Source organism: Mycteria americana, chromosome 6, assembly GCF_035582795.1.
Source record: "Mycteria americana isolate JAX WOST 10 ecotype Jacksonville Zoo and Gardens chromosome 6, USCA_MyAme_1.0, whole genome shotgun sequence".
In the NCBI taxonomy this organism is placed as follows: domain Eukaryota; kingdom Metazoa; phylum Chordata; class Aves; order Ciconiiformes; family Ciconiidae; genus Mycteria; species Mycteria americana.
The window spans coordinates 545,517-565,661 of NC_134370.1; the positions used below are offsets into that span (position 1 = coordinate 545,517).

The 20,145-nt window shown below is 45.4% G+C and overlaps 1 protein-coding gene across 4 annotated transcripts in view; it reads right to left on the reverse strand.

Moving 5' to 3' along the window:
• INPP5A (inositol polyphosphate-5-phosphatase A) overlaps positions 1-20,145 on the reverse strand; it is a 262,040-nt gene that overhangs the window by 178,013 nt on the left and 63,882 nt on the right. For all 4 annotated transcript variants that reach the window (XM_075504269.1, XM_075504266.1, XM_075504267.1 and 1 more), the window contains exons 2-4: positions 18,441-18,482; positions 2,356-2,456; positions 267-354 (exon numbers count right to left, since the gene is read on the reverse strand). In XM_075504269.1, the coding sequence (XP_075360384.1) occupies positions 267-354; positions 2,356-2,429 (162 nt within the window). In that variant the 5' untranslated portion in view covers positions 2,430-2,456; positions 18,441-18,482. The remainder of the gene's footprint in view (positions 1-266; positions 355-2,355; positions 2,457-18,440; positions 18,483-20,145) is intronic.

Below are 20,145 nucleotides of genomic sequence, written 5' to 3' on the forward strand. Positions count from 1 at the left end.
TAATTATTAGAGGAAAAAAACTTTACACAATCATTTTAAACAAAAGAAAAGAGTTTCTGTGCATCTTGACATTCTACCCATTTTTAAATGGATGTCCTTCTGTGAAATCAGCTTTTACATGTCCTACAAAGTAAATGCTCTTCATAAATATGTAATCCTTATCATGACGGAAACGGCTCACGCCCCACACCAACCAGAAAACCCCAAACAGTTTAACAGAAGAAATTCACCATCTGTTGAGCTAAACTTGTGGAAATGAAATTTACCGTAAAATGTTCCTGTGATTTATAGTTCTCATCCAGGTAAACTCGAGCTCTGTTGTAGTCTTTCATCGCATCACTTGATAACAATTCTCTAAAAGAGAAAGAAGAGATTGAAAATATAAAGGGAAATGCAAAGATGCTATATTGCTTTAGCATCGTTCTCTATACAGTAATGCCCCCAACATCAGCCAAGCTACAGGCCTTCATCTCATTCTGGCGTGAATTTCAGGGATGAAAGTTTCCTGTGGAATCGCACCTGCCTGCAAGCTTTGGAGTTGACCACATCAGCTACGCTTTCAACACAAGTTGTGAAATTCCTAAATGCCATTTAGACACAGCTGTGAAGGACTCAGGACTCTGAAGACCACACAATTCCATAGAACTGGGCGATTCACACTAACGACCCTGTGGTCTCAACTTTAGAACTTCCCTTCCCTGAACCCCGTTAGTCTACTGGCAGGCGGGGTCAGTTCATCGCAGGGTGAAAACAGCTTTTTGCCCCTATGGAGGCCGGGGTCTCTAAAAGCAGCGGCCTGAGCAGCCCGTCACGCCAGAGCTGTACACGGTGCTGCTCGCGGTGCTCGCGCAGGGGGCTCTTAAGGAACGGGGCGCGTCCGAAGGGCTAAGGGAGGACGAAGGTCACGGTCCTTCGGTGCGGGATCAATCCTGGTGCAGCACAACGAGCCCCGGCACGGCTGTCTTCCGAGAGCCAGACACGCTTCCGCCGTGCCCCGTGACCCAGCGGGCCACCCGCTCCGCGCTGGCCGCCGTGCCTCACGCTGCGACCGAGCTCCACCTTCCCGCACGCTGGCGGGGACCGGGCAGGGCGACAGGCGACCCCGCCGCACAAGGCAGGGCGGGCCCGGAGCACCCGACCCGCGCAACGACGCCCATGCCAGCGCTCGCCGCTCCCGGGAAGCCGCTCGCTGCAGAGCGCGTCCTCGGCTGTGCCGGACCCGAGCCGGGCGCCCGGAGGGGCGGGGCGGGGCGGGGCGGCGCTGCGCAGCCCGCGCCCCCGGCCCGCACTCACCGGCGCCGGCAGGCACCGCGCCCCCCGCCGCCAGCAGAGGGCGCTGCCGGACCGCCGCGGGGCGGGGCGGGGCGCTCCGGGGGCGGGGCGGGGCGGCCCCGCCCCCCGCCGGCAGCCGCCGCTTGCTGGGCTCACGCGTGCCCGGGGCCAGGGCGCGTCGCGCCGGCCGGAGCCGCGCCTCGCCGGGCACCGCGGGGCGGGCCGAGAGCCGCTCCCGCTGCCCGGGTCAACGGGCCGCTCCGTCCCTGCGGACGGACGCCCCGGCCCTGCCGCCTCGGGAACGGCGTGCGGTTGAGCCAGGGCCCGAAATGCGGCGATTCGGTTTCTGGTCCGTGTTTTAAAAAGCTGCTGCTCCGCAGGCATGTTTACAGAAGCTCTAAGGGAGCCGGAGCAGCAGCGGCCGCCAAGCACTAACACTTCGCCCGTCCGTGCCCTGAGGTTCTCCCTCGCCTCCTGGTCTACGCCCGCGAACAGAAACAACTGTTCCTCCGGCGCGCTAGAGGTGCCGAGGGCTGTGGCAGGACCCCTCCCGACAACACGGCCACGTTAACGCTCTGAACTCTTCACCCCGACTCACAGCGGTTGCGCTGCGCTCACCCTTCGACCGTGCCACCTTCTGCCCAACTCCCGGCCCTGGCTCAGTGTCCCCAGCTGTTCAAAACGTCGCCAGCACCGGAAAGCAGCGGGAGCCCTCTACCACAGCTACCGCCCAGAAGCACGGCCGTATGCTGTCCGCGTTGGGAGTGCTTTCCAAGTATGCGATCGTCTGATTACCAGGCATCATCAGCTTCATCTCAGAGATGATACAAAAGGGGGATATGATACATATTCCGTATCTTGCAGGATTATCTTGCCAGGACATGGCCAGAGGAGACTTTTATTACTTCTGCTGATTTCTTAAATAATACAAAGCATAAACACTTGCCTAGTCACTTCCTTCTGCAAGGTCACAGGACATGCTGAAGTTGAAAAATATTTCGAAGGTTATATACTGTACACATTTAATGACTTCTCCTTAGAATTATATACCACATTACATGTTTCAGCTTTCCCGTTACTTACTTAACAAACTTGTCCACATGAGACATGGAAGCTTCATAGTTTTTTCCTCCAAATTCTTGACAGTGTAAAGCCATGAAGTGGGGCTTGTGTGCATGTACAACCTGAAACAAACAGATAAACAAATATTAACAAAGCTGTATCCGCACCCGTTAGCATACAACGTCAGTGACACAAATGCAGATGTGCTGTTTCTGAAAGGAGGACTATCAGCTGAGAAGTAACTGGCAGAACAGTAATAAGCAATCAGGGGAGCATCTTATGTTATGCACATAAGATGTTATGCATATGATATGCACATCTTATGTTATGCACATAAGACTCAATACACAATAATTATCACAAACATTTTTAGCTAACATTTTCTTTTTTAAACTCTGAGTTAGTTCCTAGGCATTTAAAGCAACTATATAACCTCTGCCAACTCACCTCAAAGAGGACCTAACACCGTAAGATGATCAAAACACTTCCTTGTCTGGGAGTTGGAAGAGTTCTAACACCTGAATTAGTTTAAGTAGGGGTTTTTTCCACTTTTACAAAGTATCTCGAATTAGCTCATGACAGAATGCTGATCAGCTGTCACATTTCATGTTTTTATTTATGGAGTATCTTATTTACAAAAGTATTTAAGTAACACACACACTATGGTATCTAATACAGGAGGCACATAAATCCATCACGCTATTTCAGGTATTAGTCTTGTATAATGCAAGTATCTTAAATACTAAATAGTCAGCACTAGAATGCAACTATCATACTAAAAAACCTAGAACGTATGCTTTTTTGGTCATGCACCAAGTCAAATATACAATATTTATAAGTTTGCTGCTGCATTAAACACACATTCAATGTTATTCTGCCCTAATAAATTTTCTCTGCATTAACTATATTCAGCATCGCAAACAACACATCTACAAATGTCTCTGTGTTCATATTGAGTCTCTATAACTTCTACTTCACATCTTATTATCTTGTGAATTAATGACACAACCTACAGAACTATTTCAATTTTTTAAAAGGGTAACAGTCTGAAATAATAAAGCGCGCACTGGTGCGAGCACATAGGGTAAATAACACGTTAAAGATCCGAAGCGCGATCACTGTTACTTTTGACTCGGTGGCACTCGGCGGTCCCCCAGCACAAAGGCCACGTTGTCTGCGCGGCCATTCAGAGGAAGAACGGCCTGGTTTCCACGAGCTGCTTCGACCAGAACAGTGAATTAACTCCTCTCTCTGCAGGCTTTGGCGCCGGCGGGGTGGGGTGGGGGCTCTCTACCACGCGGGTGGGGGCCGCGGCATCCTCCCCGTTCTCGTACTGGGGATGGGCGGCAGGCAGATGTGCAGGAGAGGGCGTGACTACCGTAAAGACTTTAACTTCAACACACCGCAACGAAGAATAACTGAAAAAACAACAGCCGTGGCTCTCCTTTCGTACTCATTTTTTTACTGCTAGTACCCTGAAACTCCAAACAGGGAGAGACACAATAAACCTTTGCAGTCATGCTTTTAATTATGGAAATCAACAGTGACTAACTGTACTGTAAAAAGGTCTTTAAAAAACGTTTCTTTCAAACCACGGTAGAGAAAAATTGTCATCTGATCTGATGACAGGGTGCAAAATTCCTCATTCCTGACCATGCAAATAATCTCGTTAGAAAATCCAGCTCAAAGGCAATGAATTGGAGATTAGCAAAATTGGAAGCGCAGCAGCTTTCCACTGAGCGAAAGGCAGCCAGTGATCTGTCCCTCCTTTTGACTGCCACCTTCTGCTGGCAGCAGCTTAGCTGCTCAGCTCAGGCAAGCGCAGCAGAAGGGACTGGCAGCAAGTCTGTCCACCACCCGCGAGCGAGCACCGGCAGGCGACACTGCCGCTCCCCGCCTCTCTCCGCCCGAAGGACTCATCAGAGCGCGTGCCCCGGGCGCCCGTCCACAGCGAGGTCTCACCACCGGCACCCCGCTTCCCAGGGACGCCCCTTGGACACCGCTCTCCATGGGGGCCTGGAGCAGGCGTACGGGCCGCGAGGCAGTCACCGTCACCGGAGTGCGCCTGGCAGGAGGGGGCCCGGGTCCAGCGGCTGGGGAGGGGGCGGCGGATCAGCCGGGGAGCCAGGCCGGCTGGGCCGCGGGGGAGCCTGGCAGCGGTTCACGAACGCCAAAACCGACGGGAATATGGCATACTACTGTTTACAGATCACGCAGTAAATTACAGCGTTTCTAATGTAAGCTAGGTTAGACTCGCAAAAAGGAGATAACAGCCGCCGGTTTCTGAGTGATTTCAGACAAGTCACTTCCTCTTCTGTACCTCAGCTTCCCCATCATCGAAACAAATCTTGACACCGACCTGCTCGGTGAGGCATTTTGAGGTAAGCTACTGACAAGTGTTACTATATAAAGGAAAAAAGTAAGTACTCCCTCCCACATACATATTTGTGGATCTTTGCGCACTTCGGTTAGCTCATGAATGCCGCGTTCTGCCTAACTATCATATGTAGCAATCTTGCTTTAAAAACAGGCCATCATCAGTGAGGACCTCAGTAAGGACTGAGGATGAGATAGAGCAGGACCCAATGGGAAGTGCAACTGGAAAAAAACCCACACACTCCCCCCCAAACAAAAAAAACCAAAACCCCACCCCAACCAACCAACCAACAAAAAAACCCCCAAAACAGCAGCCTGCAGAACAGATGGCTAAAATAAATACCTGGAACCCAAGAAACTGTACCCAACTGGACACACTTTTCCTTCCATATAGATTTGATGTAACTATAAAAGCTTACATTAATACTAGCTGATTTTATAGATTTACAAACAATTAAGAGAAAGCTTTGCTGAGAAAGTTTTTCTTAAGTATCTTGTCCAACACCCAACATGGCACTGAACAGGACACGTATCTGAAGTAGTTTTGAACATACAAAAAGTGGGGTTTGGCTACAACTACCAACATTCAGGAGAGCGGTTTCAACTTCCAAAAAGTCTAAAAGTCTACCTTAATTTTCAGCGAGAACTGTTAAACAGAAACTTAGGAGCCACACTAAGCGGTGGAAACCAGCTTAGAGCAGTAAATCCAAGACAACCTTCTCTATGTTTAAAGGCGTTCAACTCTAACAACTGCGGGCGGTGGGACAGGTACCCGAGCGGCTGCCCTGGGCGCTCCGACCGACGGGGGCACGCAGCACGGGGTGCAGTGCATGCCGTCCCGCCCACGGTGCAGGGGAGGCTCTGCCCACGTAGTCACGGCACAGGGGTGACACAGCAGAACGGAAGCAAGTGTCCCTGTACAGATGCCCCTTTCTTCCCGAGGATAACGCGTTGCTGAACCAGCTAGCTTCATCCACAGCTTAGGAAGCGAGCTGCACTTCACAGCAGTGTCGTGAGCCTCAAGCTGCACAAGCTGGGACCACAGTGGGCTTGTGTCAGCCCGCACCACGCCCGAGTACTTGCTGTCTGTGGAGATGGACATTTCCACCATGCTAACCTTCTTGCAGTGTGTTGTGTCTAGTTTACGATCACTGTAAGAAAGACACCATCCTGCAGAACACCAACCATTTACGTACACGGAACAGAAGGTGTGACATCCAAAAATGTGAGCGCGGCACTGCCTTGAGGGACCACCTGCAGCCTGCAATCACAGAGTCCACTAATAATCAAGCATCTTTATGAAGTTTAACTGGTTGGTTCATTTTCTTCACTATCTTGCAGATAAATATTAACCAAACACAGCCCATGAAGTCAAACTTCATAACAGAGCTCATTTGTGGTCCCTAAACAACATGCAGTCCCAACTCTCCATGTTCTTTATTGCTCCAAATCAGTTTTGGCTTCCAAGTCCTGATCTTATCTACCCAGATAGCTCTATGAAATTACCATAATTAGAAAACAGTTGTAACTATTTAATCTTGTAAAGCAAACATATCCAACTCTTACTGTTTCAAAGCAACACATCCAGTAACTGCTTATTGCGAACACAGCAAAAATGTGCTGGCACATCTCATTATTCATTTTAACTGCCACAACAGTTTCACAGAATCACAGAATCGTATAGGTTGGAAAAGACCTTTAAAAGCATCGAGTCCAACCATAAACCTAACGCTGCCAAGCCCACCACTACACCATGTCCCTAAGCACCTCATCCAAACGGCTTTTAAATACCTCCAGGGATGGCAACTCAACCACTTCCCTGGGCAGCCTGTGCCAATGCTTGATAACCCTTTCAGTGAAGAAAAATTTCCTAATATCCAGTCTAAACATCCCCTGGTGCAACTTGAGGCCATTTCCTCTCGTCCTAAAAGTTTACTGAGTTTACTTCATTAAGATATCTTCTTACACAGCTAATAAAACTAATAAACTGGTAAGACAAAAGTAAAATAAATGGTTTCAAATAGGATCTAGGCATAAGCTATCTCACGTTTATGAATGATGAGTAACAGGGAGCCTTGAATGCAGAGTCCTGCCTGGAGAAAACACTGGAGAACAACTTTACTGTGCTACAGCAGCTGCAACAGAAAACATTTCCAGACTCTGAACCGAGATGCAGGACACAGGGGTTTTTTGTTCGCATTCAAATCCTTGACAGCTTGAAATCACAGCAGGTATTAAAAAAAAAAAAAAAAGAAGCCATTTTTTGAATGAGGAAACAGCACTGGCTTAATAGCAGTGGGAGGCCTTCATGGCATTCCTTGCAGGTTAAACCACCAAAGCATACCTGAATATTAGTTACATCCTCTCATATAAGAAATACCCTGCAACTAAGAGCAAATGGGCTTTGCTTCATTACCTTTTACTAGTTTTCTACTGTTATGAAAGAACAAACAGTACGTAATAATGAGCAATGAATACTTCAGAGTTGAAAACTCACAGTTGCCAGAGGTTAAAGATCATATACAGGATCACATAAACACTGAATTTGCATCTACAGTAGCGCAATGTTTTTACAGAGTTAGGCATTATTCTCAATTTCTGGATACACAAAAATAGGTAAAAGAAGCCACAATTAGAAGTTGTTTTTTGGTATATGGGTAATTGAGCAAGATGCTCCAACATAGTTAAGTACAAATACAAAACTGGCAAAAAAAATACAGAGTTAACCTCTCTCCATTCCTATAGGTTCTTGTCTGTTTGGACAGGGGACTGGTAAGGGGACAGGGTGGAGGGGAGTGCCCCTGCGGTCGCGGTGCCCCGAGCCCAGCGTGCCGCAGGGCAGAGCGGGTACGGGTCTGCTGGAGCTGCGACAGGAGCTGGGAGAGGACACGGCCCCGTGCCGCGCAGCCAGCCAGCTCTGCAGATGGCGAGACGAGCGTCCCTGAGGGGGTAATGCGTGCACAGGAGCGAGGGCATCGTTTTTACACCTTGATCCAAGCAAGGCAGAAGAGGAACTTGAGCCTTCATCTCCCATATCCAGGATCACTTTTTTAAAAAAAAAAGTTATTAATATAATCAAAATATGAGCTTTAGTTTCCTTGTGAACTGTGAAATATGTACAAATCAATTTAGCATTTGTGGTCCTAAAGCATTCAAAGTATTTGCAATTTCTGTAAGTCTGAAGAAAAAAAAAAAAAGAAAGAAAAAAAAATTTTTACAAGTACATAGCCAAGCAGCAGTAGTCCAGATAAGCCTGCTCCTTGTATTTCTATATTTCATATTAACTGACAAATCCAAGTTCTAGCTCTTGTTACGTGATTCAAGAGATTCTGATGACGGGCATAGTGGGTTTTTTTGGTTACAGCATTGTGAAATTCCCTGTCACTGAGACAGGGTCATCTTCTACTGACATGAAACAGATGTTACACATTAGCCATGACAGAAGAACATCGTTAAAACCTGAAAGCGTTCTTCTACAGTAAAGAAATGCTGAAAATAAGGTTGCCTATGGAACTTGAATTCAGTCCTCCCATCCAGAAAAGTTTAGTTATGTTATCCATAGTCTGCCTACACAAACAACCCGATAGACTTGGTCCAAGTTGTTCAAAGATTTTGTAGTAAGAGGTTTGGCAGCAAACCCTCTGTCTCGCTTGTTGGGATGCTGAGAGCAGTGAAGCACACGAGGGTGAAGACCACAGGGAGAGAGCAAGCGGAGGGGAAGGGCATTTACCACTGCCGTGCCAGTGCGGGTCTGCCCTCGCCCCCACGGCAGGGCAGCGCTCGGCAGGTTGCACCGGGTGCTTTCCAAGGGAACCATTACTCTGGCGGTCTTCATGTTGTAAGCGAAGCAACCCCTGGCACCTGATCTAGAGAGGGGAGAAGCGCTCCCCCTTTCCTCTGCAAGTCAGAGCTGTGCTTTGGGGGCATAAAGTCATTATTTAAAGAAAGAAAAGCTTGTGTGAAGGGGTTACCACTGTATGACCTCAATGCACATTTGAATATCCACAGCCGAACATCACCTCTGGTACATTACCATTCCACAGTGTGACCACAGCCGAGAAAGCCGCTGTCTAGCAATTGCTACTTAAATTTTAATGTAATTCAATGGTATGCAGTAAACTAAGGAGAGGAAGATACTGACTTGCAATTACTTATCGGGTACGCACAGCAGAGGTAACTCCACGACTGGCATTTTGAGCTCTTTACTGTTAATGATACTGCAGGGTCATTCTAAGCAATTCCTTAAGGGTTTTTTTTAAACCCTCACAAAGTAATGTAGGACCAGTATCATCAGCCGGGTAAGCAGCTTTACCCGCTCCCCTATTACTCTGTCACTTGAGTTACTGGAGAAAGGACGCCCGCAGACGGCTCCTCGCCCTGCAGCTCAGGGCAGGGACGACAGCCCCGAGGTGCTCCCAGACCCCCACCCACGGCAGGGCTCCGCCATAGCCACAGCTCGGGCTCCCCAGCTCTGAGATACCCGCGCTCCAGCTGCCCGGCCTCCTCGCCCCTGTTTACAGTCCCCATTGCTGTTTGGGGTTCGCATCCCATTCCAGTGCCCCTCCTTGCCCGGGGCTTGGCTGGCGTCTCCCAGGGGAGCTCCTCGGTCCGCCCACCGCCGGTGCTCCCACGCCTGCCTCTCCACCTCGGCCGCCTTCGAAGGACGGGCGAAACACAGCCCTTCAAATGTGCCAAAACCAGAACCGCCGAGTCCCTGCTCTGAAACCTGCACGTAGTACAGCTTTGTAAAGAAACTGTTACGACCAGCATGTACATACACTTATTTTTTCAAATCAGAAATGAGTATTTTTCTAAGTCTTATTTACAGAAGGAGGAAATATTTTTTTTCTGGAGGTTTCCTCCAAAACTCACATGAGGCACATACATGGGAATTTTCAGCTTAAGCAGACTTTTTTTTTTTTAACAAGGTGTAGGTGACAGAAAACAGTAAAAAGGGTTGAGTAAGGGAAAAACGTGTTTCCAAATACAGGTTATGTTTATGCATTAACGCACACTATAGAAAAAGGAACCAACGCATAAACTAGTAAGGCTGAGGGATTTACTTGGAGCATACACTGCAAAACGTGAAAGCTCTGAATAACCTTCCCTGAACAGCCACTCGCCGCGTCGCTGTTCCCCGAGGACGCGGCATCTATGGCATCTCCACGGCCGCAGCACAGGCAGCAGGGAGGCAGGGAGAGCATGCTCTGGGAGAACACCGCTCTTCATCTCTCTGCTTCGGCGGGCAAGAGAGAAGGGCTCTCCTGCGTGGGGACCCATCATTCTCATTGCCGGGTGCGGGAGACGGCGTGCCAAGTCACAGCTCGGTGCTGCAAGGAGCAAGCCGGGAGAGGCAGCGACGCCAGAGACCCGTTTTCTGCTTGCGGCAGGCACGGGATGCCGCAAGTTTCAAGTTTCCATGATGTCAGGACCGAGCTGGCTGCCGGCCGCCTGGCACCCAGCGCAGGCATGTCCCCCGGGCAGGCCGGCCACGCTTGAGCCTTCCTGCCGGAGCGCGGATCGCTCACCCAAACCATCTGCAGTGAGGCTTCAGCTTCAAGAAGTGTGCTGCAGCCCATGCATGCGTACGTTGTACAGCACAGGCAGCCACTTCTGCCCTGTTTTCAGGCTACGGATTCAAACAAACAAACACACACCCCAAACAACCCTATCTGAGGAAAAAGCACCCATCTGAAAAAGGCTCAAGATCTGAACTCACAAGGGTTACTGGGGTCTGTAACACAACGTTTCGGTTAATCACCCTTCCTAGTTAAACAAACAGGATTAAGTCCACTAAAATAATTAAAGAACAAACTTTGAGTGGCTGGGGTTTTTTGTTGGTGTGTTTTGGGTTTTTTTGGTGTGTTTTTTTTTTCTTCTTCTTTCTTTAAAAAGGGTAATACACAAAGTTTCCATGCTGCAATACCAAGATGACCTTTAGCTTTTAGGTAAACTTTTAACTTCTGTAGTACTACAAATAAAGGCTCTAAATACTCTCAAACACATTAAGCAACGTGGACAACTACATTAGGGAAAAAAAAAAAACCCTCTGCCTCCACACTTTCATCTGGAATGACCGTTTGCCATACAAAAAAAGATCATTACTAAAATTAGTAAAAATTTCCAATAGCTCCAGCTCCTAAACTCCTCTCCCGCCTCAAACGCTGGTACAATAGATGAGGAAGGAGGGGGTGAAAAGAAAAGAAAAAAAGCCCGAAGTAAATAAATCAACAAAAGTCCTTTCTGTGTGCCCCTAGGGGCCTCCCTTGCAAACAGCTTCTTGGATGCTCTTGAAGCTTCTTGTTCCCCCATATTTTTTTCCTGCGAACTGATATTAATGCTGCAAGCCTGGGCACTTTACACAAGTGGGAGAATAACCTGATTTGCATTTTCTGTGAATACTCTATTATTTGCATAACATCTAGTTCATCAAATCATCCAGCTTCTTGTTAAGCACTAAGCTCTTCCCCATCGCACACAAAATGCTCCAAACCACTGCTCTCACAATCTGTGTTTTCACCTTCCTCCCAACAGCCACTTTCCCTCCTTGTTTCCAAGGCATGTTTTTTGGGTAAGATAATCTTTACTGAAAAGAGGATGGGAGTCTGAACTAAAACATTTAAGACCCAAGTTACCAGTAACTGTTCATAGTTAAGAGATGATGAGGCATAATAACCAGCATTAGGACTTCGCTGAATTCTGCCTCCTTATAAGGTGTGTCGTCCCATCCCGTCCGTCCCCCCTCCCAGTTTGCTGCGATTTCTGGTTATCAAGTGTATGGTACAACACACTTGCTTACAAAACTTTATCTTCATTCCAGTGGATTGTTTTCAACTGCAAATACTATTTTCTGCTTAGAACATTAGAAACCAGAGCAAACTCTGCAAACCCTGAGATTTTGCAATATCCTTCCCCCATAACGCCTGCTTCCACTTCCAACACGCGCACAGATTTTGCTGTTGGGAGTCGCTCAGCGTCGCGTGGAAGATGACGCGCAGGAGTGCAAAGCACAAGACAGCGCGTTACTGAACTGCCTGGTTCCTTCTGCAGTGCTCGGGCTGATGCCAGGGATGGTTACGCCACAGGAGGCAGATAATTTTCCTATCCACGGACTGATTTTGCTGCACGTACTGGTCATTTAGCATTGCCTTAGCAAAGCTGGGCTGGCACAACTGCCTCAGGACATCCTTCCAGAGCCGCTGTGCAATACCTGTAACAATCCTGCTCGCCTTTACAAAATGCTTACACATTTCTCCAGCTCAACAAACCAACCGAAGCATGTGACATGGTAAGCTGTTCCAGAACACACCAACAACCTTGCGCCTTTTCACTCTGCACCCACACGATCAATGCAAGTCCAGGTCACAACTGTTGCCACCCAAGAGCTAGAAGTCAATAGCTGACAGCTCTGGTGGGACCACCGTTTACTGCACAAACAAAAGATGACAACCCCCCCAGCAAAGACACTCCTGACAGGCAAACTGTCTTCTCTTTGTCATCTCTGTGTGATATTTAGATAATTTTTAGCAAAATGATTGCTAGGTGTTTGTTCTCCTCCTTCCCTAAACATGATGCCCAGCAGACTGTGTATCTTTTCTCATAGATATTTTATCCTATTACAGTACTCCCTATCTTCAGGGACATTTATCTTGCAACTATAGCTTCGGTTCAGCCTTTTTTTTTTTTTTAAATGAAGGAAAAAAAAAAATAGTCTCTTGTAAAACCACGTAAGACAGAATTCCCACCCCTTCCAAAAAATTTGGTGGCCTAGCGCCTATTCTGACCAGCCAGTTACAGGGGCTGCCAAAAGCATTCAACTGAGCAAATGTTGTCAGCTTCATACATTACATATCTGCAAAATGTGATTGTCATCTTAGTGGGGTCTAAAACAAAACACAGCCTGCAAATCCATAGCATTTAAAGTAACTGACTATGCTACCATGGAGATTATCAAGATTCTTACAGGTTACAATCAAATTGTTTAATGAAAGGGAAGATTCAAAGATTTTATGAATATTACTAAAAAAGACAAATATGCTGGAATAAAAACAGTCAATTGTTTAGCAATCACATGGGTAGGGTGGTTAATGGTTTTAAGGGCGTTACAGTTTCACTGATACATGCACTGATAGCCTGACTTGCAAATCAGACATCAATTACGTGAAAAGTCTGTGACCGTAGTCCATTTCAGAAAATTGTGCTTCCTATTTTAACATCAATTCCACCTATAGCACACTAAAAGTTGTTCTAAATCACCTTTGCTTCGAATGTGGTCGAAAGGAGAAGTAGTTGACCTGGTTTTAGGTTTGAAGTCAGGCACCACTTAAGATTTGACCATGCCATAGGACTCTGTGCCTTTTCAAGCACAAGCACGTCTTCTTTCAAGCTAAGATGGTTTCAACAGTCAGCTGTGAACAACAACTGGAAAGGGACTTTGAGAGTAAAACTCAGAGAGCATCATCAATCTTGGAATAAACGGAGCTTAAATACACCTATCAAAAGGCTTTAATAACGTTTTAATACTACACGCAACCCGCCTGCAGACTGCACACAGATATCAATTTTCTATCGGGACAGCAATCGCAGCAGCAAACTCTGTACCGAAAGCAAAGTGCAGAAGGTCCTGCAAAGGTGCCCAAGGCCCCACTGTGCTGCCATCCTGCATGGGTTTCCACTCGCCTTCCCAAGGGGCACGGAGCAGCGAGTCGTCTCGCTATCAACGCACTTGCTATCACCAAAGCAAACCTCTGGCCAATGCAGTGGCACTGGGGGCAGCTCACACCAGGGCTGCCCACTGCACCCGCGACACCGGCGTGTACCTCACCCAGCCGAGATGGTCCCGCTTCAGTGTTTTAACCGCACCACGGGACACGCAGCACGTTTGTGCTGCTTCGCTGGGCACAGGCTTATATGCATCATACTCCATGTATAAAGAACCATATTATGCATGGATATATATCCATCTACAGCAGCAGTACTGCATGCAGGAAAAAGTAGATTTCTGCAATGTCTATGGCTACTGTTGGGTATCTAACCATTTCCATCATCTCGATGGCTTCCTTGCGCAAAGATGACAGACTGCAATAATGAACAAAGAAATGAAGAAACAATTTAATCTCTTACTGGAAGGTTGAACCTAGCCTCCAACTCCAAATCAAAGCATGTTTTAGATAGCGAGTAAGTATAACCACTTGTTGTCCATTCCAACTCCAAGCTTAACAAGTAAAAAAGTTACTTCAGATGGCAGCCAGCTCATTGAGTGCTCCTTCTTCTCTTCTCAAGGTAAAAAGCAAAAGTAGCATTTGTACCTTCACTACTCCAGAAGTAAGACAGAGCTACAGAAAAATCACTGTGTGGCCTTGTCAGCCTCATTACAAAGACTTTCCCATTCTTCACCCAAAAGGGTGAGGTTCTCCAGCACACTGGAGGTCCTTCAACTTTCAAGGCTTCATAGTCCTAAATTAAGCCATGAAGGAGCTGCCAGCTCCAAGTTCAGCATCCCGTGGTCCCACCACCCCCGCTACAGCAGGATGGCCCCGTCTGCCCGCCTGCACCTTCCAGGACCCCAGACCCCGAACCCAGGGTTGGTGGGTTCAGAAGGGGAGAGCAGGAGCAGGGGTGGCACAGGTACAGGTAGAGCCCTGATCCTGCTGAGGAGGGCTGGGAACAGGCATGGGATGGAGAATCCCCCGACCAGCAGCTGTCTGGTGGGAGCTGGCTTTCAAAACAGCACAGATCAAGGATACTTCTGGCCACCTTATTCATGTTTACAAATTAAAAAAATTAGTTCAGTGATGCTAAGTCAAGAGGCAATAAGATGCAAAATTTGATGACAACTATAGAAGGAAAAAAAAAATATCCACTGGGCCAATTCTCAAATTGCCATATTTCAAGACAGCAAGTTTCTGAAGCTTAGCTTTTGGAGATGAATTAAACAAAATTCTCCACTTTCGTATAGGACACATACTTTTCTGGCTTCACAGAGGAAAGCTGAAAACACAGATTCGAGGAATTCCAAAGCCAGAGCACGCAAGTCACAAATTCAGATACTCTGCTCCTTCTGAAGAGTATTACTACTTGACAAGAGATGCTCTGAAAAATCTACACCTTCAAACAATCACCACCTTAACCTACACCAAACCAGAGGCAGAAGGCTTGGGGAGGTTAAATCTCTCATTTAAGCTGCCATCACACGAGCACAAGTATTCTTCACGTGCTACCTTTGGGAGGTGGATGGAGCATGGGGAGAAAAGGAGGAAGGGGGAGGAGAGCTGACATTTGTCTCTTTCTGCTTTATAGGTTAATTTAAAATACACTAACTTTAAAGCTAACATTGTAATCCACAGAAGAGAAGGAACATGGCGTTCCTCAATCACGTGGTGAATGTTTTTTATGACACTGTGTTTTAATTAGATGATGTACTTTGATCAGTTTGTTAAGCATTCACGGACAGGTAGACAGACCTATCAGAAGCCTTTTTTGTTCCTAAAGCATCTTGCTACTAGAGCGCTACCAGAGATGCTGACTGTCTTTTTCTACTACTTCTTTTTTGCAAAAGCTGGCTAGCTTTAAGCCCTCTTATTTAGCTATGTGTAATGAGAATACAATACCTACGGCTTATATCATAAGGAAAAGTGTTACGAAGCCCCAAAGTGAATGCCGTGTATTCACCCATCAGACAGATGGGAAAAGCAGAGCAGCAAGGAGGACAAGCTTCACCATAAATTTAGCGGTGGGAAACAAGCAAATTTCTGAGATCCAGGCCACTCTTTCCTCCTAGGAGCCTGTTGTCAGCGGCGCATCAAGGACGCTGTCTATTCAGTGCTACATGACATGCATGGGAAAGGCTCCACCACCTCCTCCTCCGGGGAGCATGCCAACAGCCAACACCTATAAATATCTGGAAATGAGTTCAGCTGAACTCTTCCTTCATCTTGTTTTAGTTTTCCTTGGGGCAAAAGCAGCAACTAAGAGCGAACTGGTAGAAAATTACCCAGTATTTCACAGTTAAATCAATTTTAAACTACCAAGTCAGATGTCACCCAAAATGCAGGCTCCACTTGTACAAGACCAGAGACCGATGAATCCAAGGAAAGCAGATCAGACAAAACAACATCTCCCAGCTGTATCAAGTGTGTTGTCAACAAGAGCGATCAAGTAGCATGCTACTTCACAGGCTGCTATGTTCTAAGCCATCATTAAAAACATCCCTGAAAGTTTATTTAAAATATTTTTTCCTGTTTGTATTTCTTGGACAAGCTGTTTAATTTAACAGCATTAGATCGTTCACATTTTTCATGTTAATAATGTAGGATATTTGTAGATCAATGGCAGAAGTTTAAAAATTTTAGCATGTGACATTTGAATGTTATTTTAGTCCTCCATATGCTACCACAGTCTCAGAAATGCATACAGCATATAATCAATGATGATACATAAATGAAGTGACTTGTATTTACCTATCATAGCAATTAAAATCTCATATTTTAATTTACTGGAACTTAAAAACAAGCCCCCAAAATGCTCCTCCATTGATAGGTTCTTTGACATCAATTCAAAGACATGTTTCCATTATGGGTTTAATTTCTAGAAATATTTTAAACTTAGAGTGGTAATTGCACTTCCTTTTTTGTGGAGATTATTTTGACTGCTTACAAAAGGACTTCATCCTCAGAAGTTATGCAAACTGTATTGGCACAACTACATATGCAAATTGAATTCCTCAGAAGAATGGAAAAAAATTGTGGTCTGCGGTTTATCTGGGTTTCGAGTTTACAAAGAAGCATTAAGAGTCATTTTCCAGTACTTCTGATGAACTTCAATTTGCAGAGGTTTTCAACGAAGCATGCAGAATTCAAATAAAAATAAAATTCTGAAGTTGTACATTTGCCAGGTTGCTACGTAGCCTAGTACCAGGACTGGGCTGTGCTACTTCTGGTATGAGCATATTAATCTCTTCCCTAAGGAGCTTTTATAAAGTTTTATTCCACTTCCTACTGCGTTTGTGAACACGGCGTAAACAGTCACCCTGCTGCACACGCTGAAGAGAGGAAGAAGGGTTCAAGGCTACTTAACAGCACTGTTCCTCAAAACACGCTGAGGACTGCCTGTCTGTTAACCAGCAATGAGCAGAACTGGCAACCTGCTTTTACCCCCCCCCCCCCCCCCCTTTTTTTTTTATTTTTCTTTTAAATACAGCTTTCTCACATTGCAGATATGGAGGGCAGAGGCACAGAGAGGGAGGGTGGACACAGCAAAACTACTGCAGCTGAGGGGTGGGTTCAGATGTACTTTAGCTACGCTTCCACTGGTCCGGATCCTGCACTTGACTGGCCGCACGGGAATGTTAACGAATCATTTTCTTCCGATGTTGAACTTTGTAGACACAGTATTCACTGGACCAAAGACAGACCACGTCCAGTTACACGCTAGCGGTCTCTGCTCTAGGATAACAGCAGCTCATTCTTTTCCTCTCCTCTTCCTGTTTTTCACAAACTATTCGGAGGTGTTTCTATATGCTGAGAAATACGCAGCAATCTAAAAAAGAGTTTCTATCTATTTAAATGTGCTTTGTATTTTCTTCATAGGAAGAGTCTTCCCTGAAGTCGTGGAGATGGTTTACATCAGAATTAGCCGAGAAGGCCTGCACAGTGTGAACATCATGTACATATAGCAGTAATCAATCAAGATGGAAGAAGACAAATAAAACAGATTAATCTTTTGTGAAGTCAACAGATAGTGAGGAATATAAGACTGGTTATTGCATCTCGGATTTTTGCAAATCCATTAAACTTGCCAGAAGCAGCTAACTGCAATATTTTACAGCATTGCAATAAAGGTCATAGGCTGCACCAGTAACCTGACCAGATAAATAATTACAGGACGTTTTCAGTTACAAGAAAGCAAAAGATAAAATATTGCTAATAATTTTTTCTGTATACAGTCTCACTTTAAAAGTTGAACAGCAGAATATTGTTGCTTTAACCATTTTTGTATAGGAGACGTAAAAATGAATAAAGGGATCTCGGAATCCATCAGTTCTGGCAGATGCGATACAAGCTGTCGGAGTGAAACGGCACTGGCAGTACTCAGCAGGGATGACACCTTTGTGTTCCACCAGTGCTCATTTCCTATTGCTTATTTACATGTTTCTGCATAAACAAGTCCCTACTGCAACAACACAATGTGTTAGAGTGGCTTTTATGCTTAAAAAAAACAAAACCCACACCCGAAGTTTACAACACATTTTGCAATATGGGTTCAGTCTCAGTATTTTCACGTTGCCTAAACAAGAAAATTTTCAAGAAAGAGCGGACAGCAGGACTGATCTATTGCAATACCAGAAATTGTTAGATTTCAATATAAATGTAAACTGGACTTACCAAAAGTTTGGTTTCATTTTTTGTTTTTGTTTGTTTGTTTTTTAATTACTCAAATATGTGTCTTACTCGGGAGACTTAAAAGACCATTACATGTCAAACTGAAGTCATTTTTATAAAATGTCAAACCTTTTTTTGGCAGAGGATTGTCAATGAGAACAAATTATGTTTATACGCTGAACTTCTATAATCATTATTTAGAAATCCAGAAGAAGACATACTCTTTAGGACTGGTTTTGACTATAAAATAGTTGGTGATTTCAACTTCAAAAGCAAGAGATCTTTACATTATTAACTAATCCAATAAGCAAAAGTGCTTAGAACATCATGAGAAAATAAGTTTTACCTTACCTGATAAAATTCCCGAAGCCAATTCTTCTGTAAGTTTTCTGGCTGAAAAACAAAATACAAAAATTAATTAAGAATAAGAGTAAAGTATTTTTATAATAATATCCCAATACTTTTGCTTTCCTCAGTGCATTCAAGTGGGGAGCTTTTTCCGCAATTAAAGAAAAAAAAGTACAAACATGAGGACGGTTCCTCCACAAGCGCCAACGGATAGACCTCTCCTTTTTGTTTCTGAGTCCCCTCTTATCAGATTTTCACTAAGAAGGTCCATCTTGTATGCGACTTCATAATGTTCATATGCATACAAGATTCTCAAGCAATTAAATCAACAGACTTGATACATTTGAAATACATGCTTCTAGAAGTACACATTCATTGGCTGGATATCAAAAACTTCACATGAAGTGCTGACACCCAGCTCTTGCAGTCTGAGCTGCAAGTTCCATGGATTTACTTCTCATGAATTGGCTCAGAGGGACGACTGTGCTTTTGCAGGACGCTTGACCACATTAGAGCTCCTGTCAAGGACAAACTGGGAGAAGCGTTTCAAGATTGCTACAGAAGTTATGAAAACTGAAGCAGCAAAAATATGGTAAGTACGAAGTTCTGCCTTTTCAGAAACACAGCCCACCCCAGATACGATTATGGAGGGAGATAACCAATTTTCACACATTAAATGTACAACTACAAGAGAAACATTTGTTGAGTTTTCTCTTCAACAGCAAGACTTCTGGACAATTTGTGCATCATGGTGGGGAATAAAAACCCAAATCAGACTTTCCTCTCCCAGAAATAGCAGGAACGTACAGTATCTGTGGCAAGCAGCAGAACGTATTGAACTGAAAACCAGAGAGTTGCCTCACCATCCTCCCTTCAGTAACAGTTATGACACCAGCTGCCCGGAGGCAAATATACAGCCATGAAATTTCTGTTCTGCTCTATTTTCCCATCAAGTGTATTATTTTCAAATAGTTGGATACAACTTTAAACTTACTAATTTATATTGACTGCTTCTTGCATGAAGATTTGCCCATAGGTGGCTATAAAGACTTGTAAGGAGTAAAAAAAAAAAAATTTTTTTTTGTCTACAAGTCTAGAAAAGTCATCCAGTTCTGTAAGCCTATAAAGCCGACAAGCCTACAAAAGTTTTTGAAAGCTGAGGGAAAAAGCGCACCACGTTTGTCCTTTGCTATCCGTCACCTCCCTTTTGTTGATTGCTCCTTCTTGACAATTCCGGAATTCAGACTTTATTGGTCAAGAAGGTGAAATTTTCACTCCTTAGGAACAATTATTTTTTCTAGTGATGAACTTTCTCGGGATTTCCTATGGAAGTTATTGCTCTCGGTGCGAGGCAGCCGCCGGCGTGGGGGCACAGGGCTGGGTGCAAGCAAGAGCAGAGGCCCCTCGTTCTGCGCCTGAAGCCAACCAGGATGAATCTTGGCCCGAGCTCAGGGACATCTCAAATTAATAAACACACAGAACAAAAACATCCATGTCTCCCACCCATGCCCTTCCCCTCAGCCAAACAGCGTAACTCAAAGCCAGAATAAGGAAGCTGCAGGCATCAATAAAAACTGAAGGCAGCCAGGCAGGCAATAAAATAGTCCCTCTAAAAATGTCATCTCATTAACTGCTTATTTAGCAACTTCACTCTTTTTCTTCTCATTCTGAACTTAATGAGACAACCCACTGAGTAACAGTAAGTAAG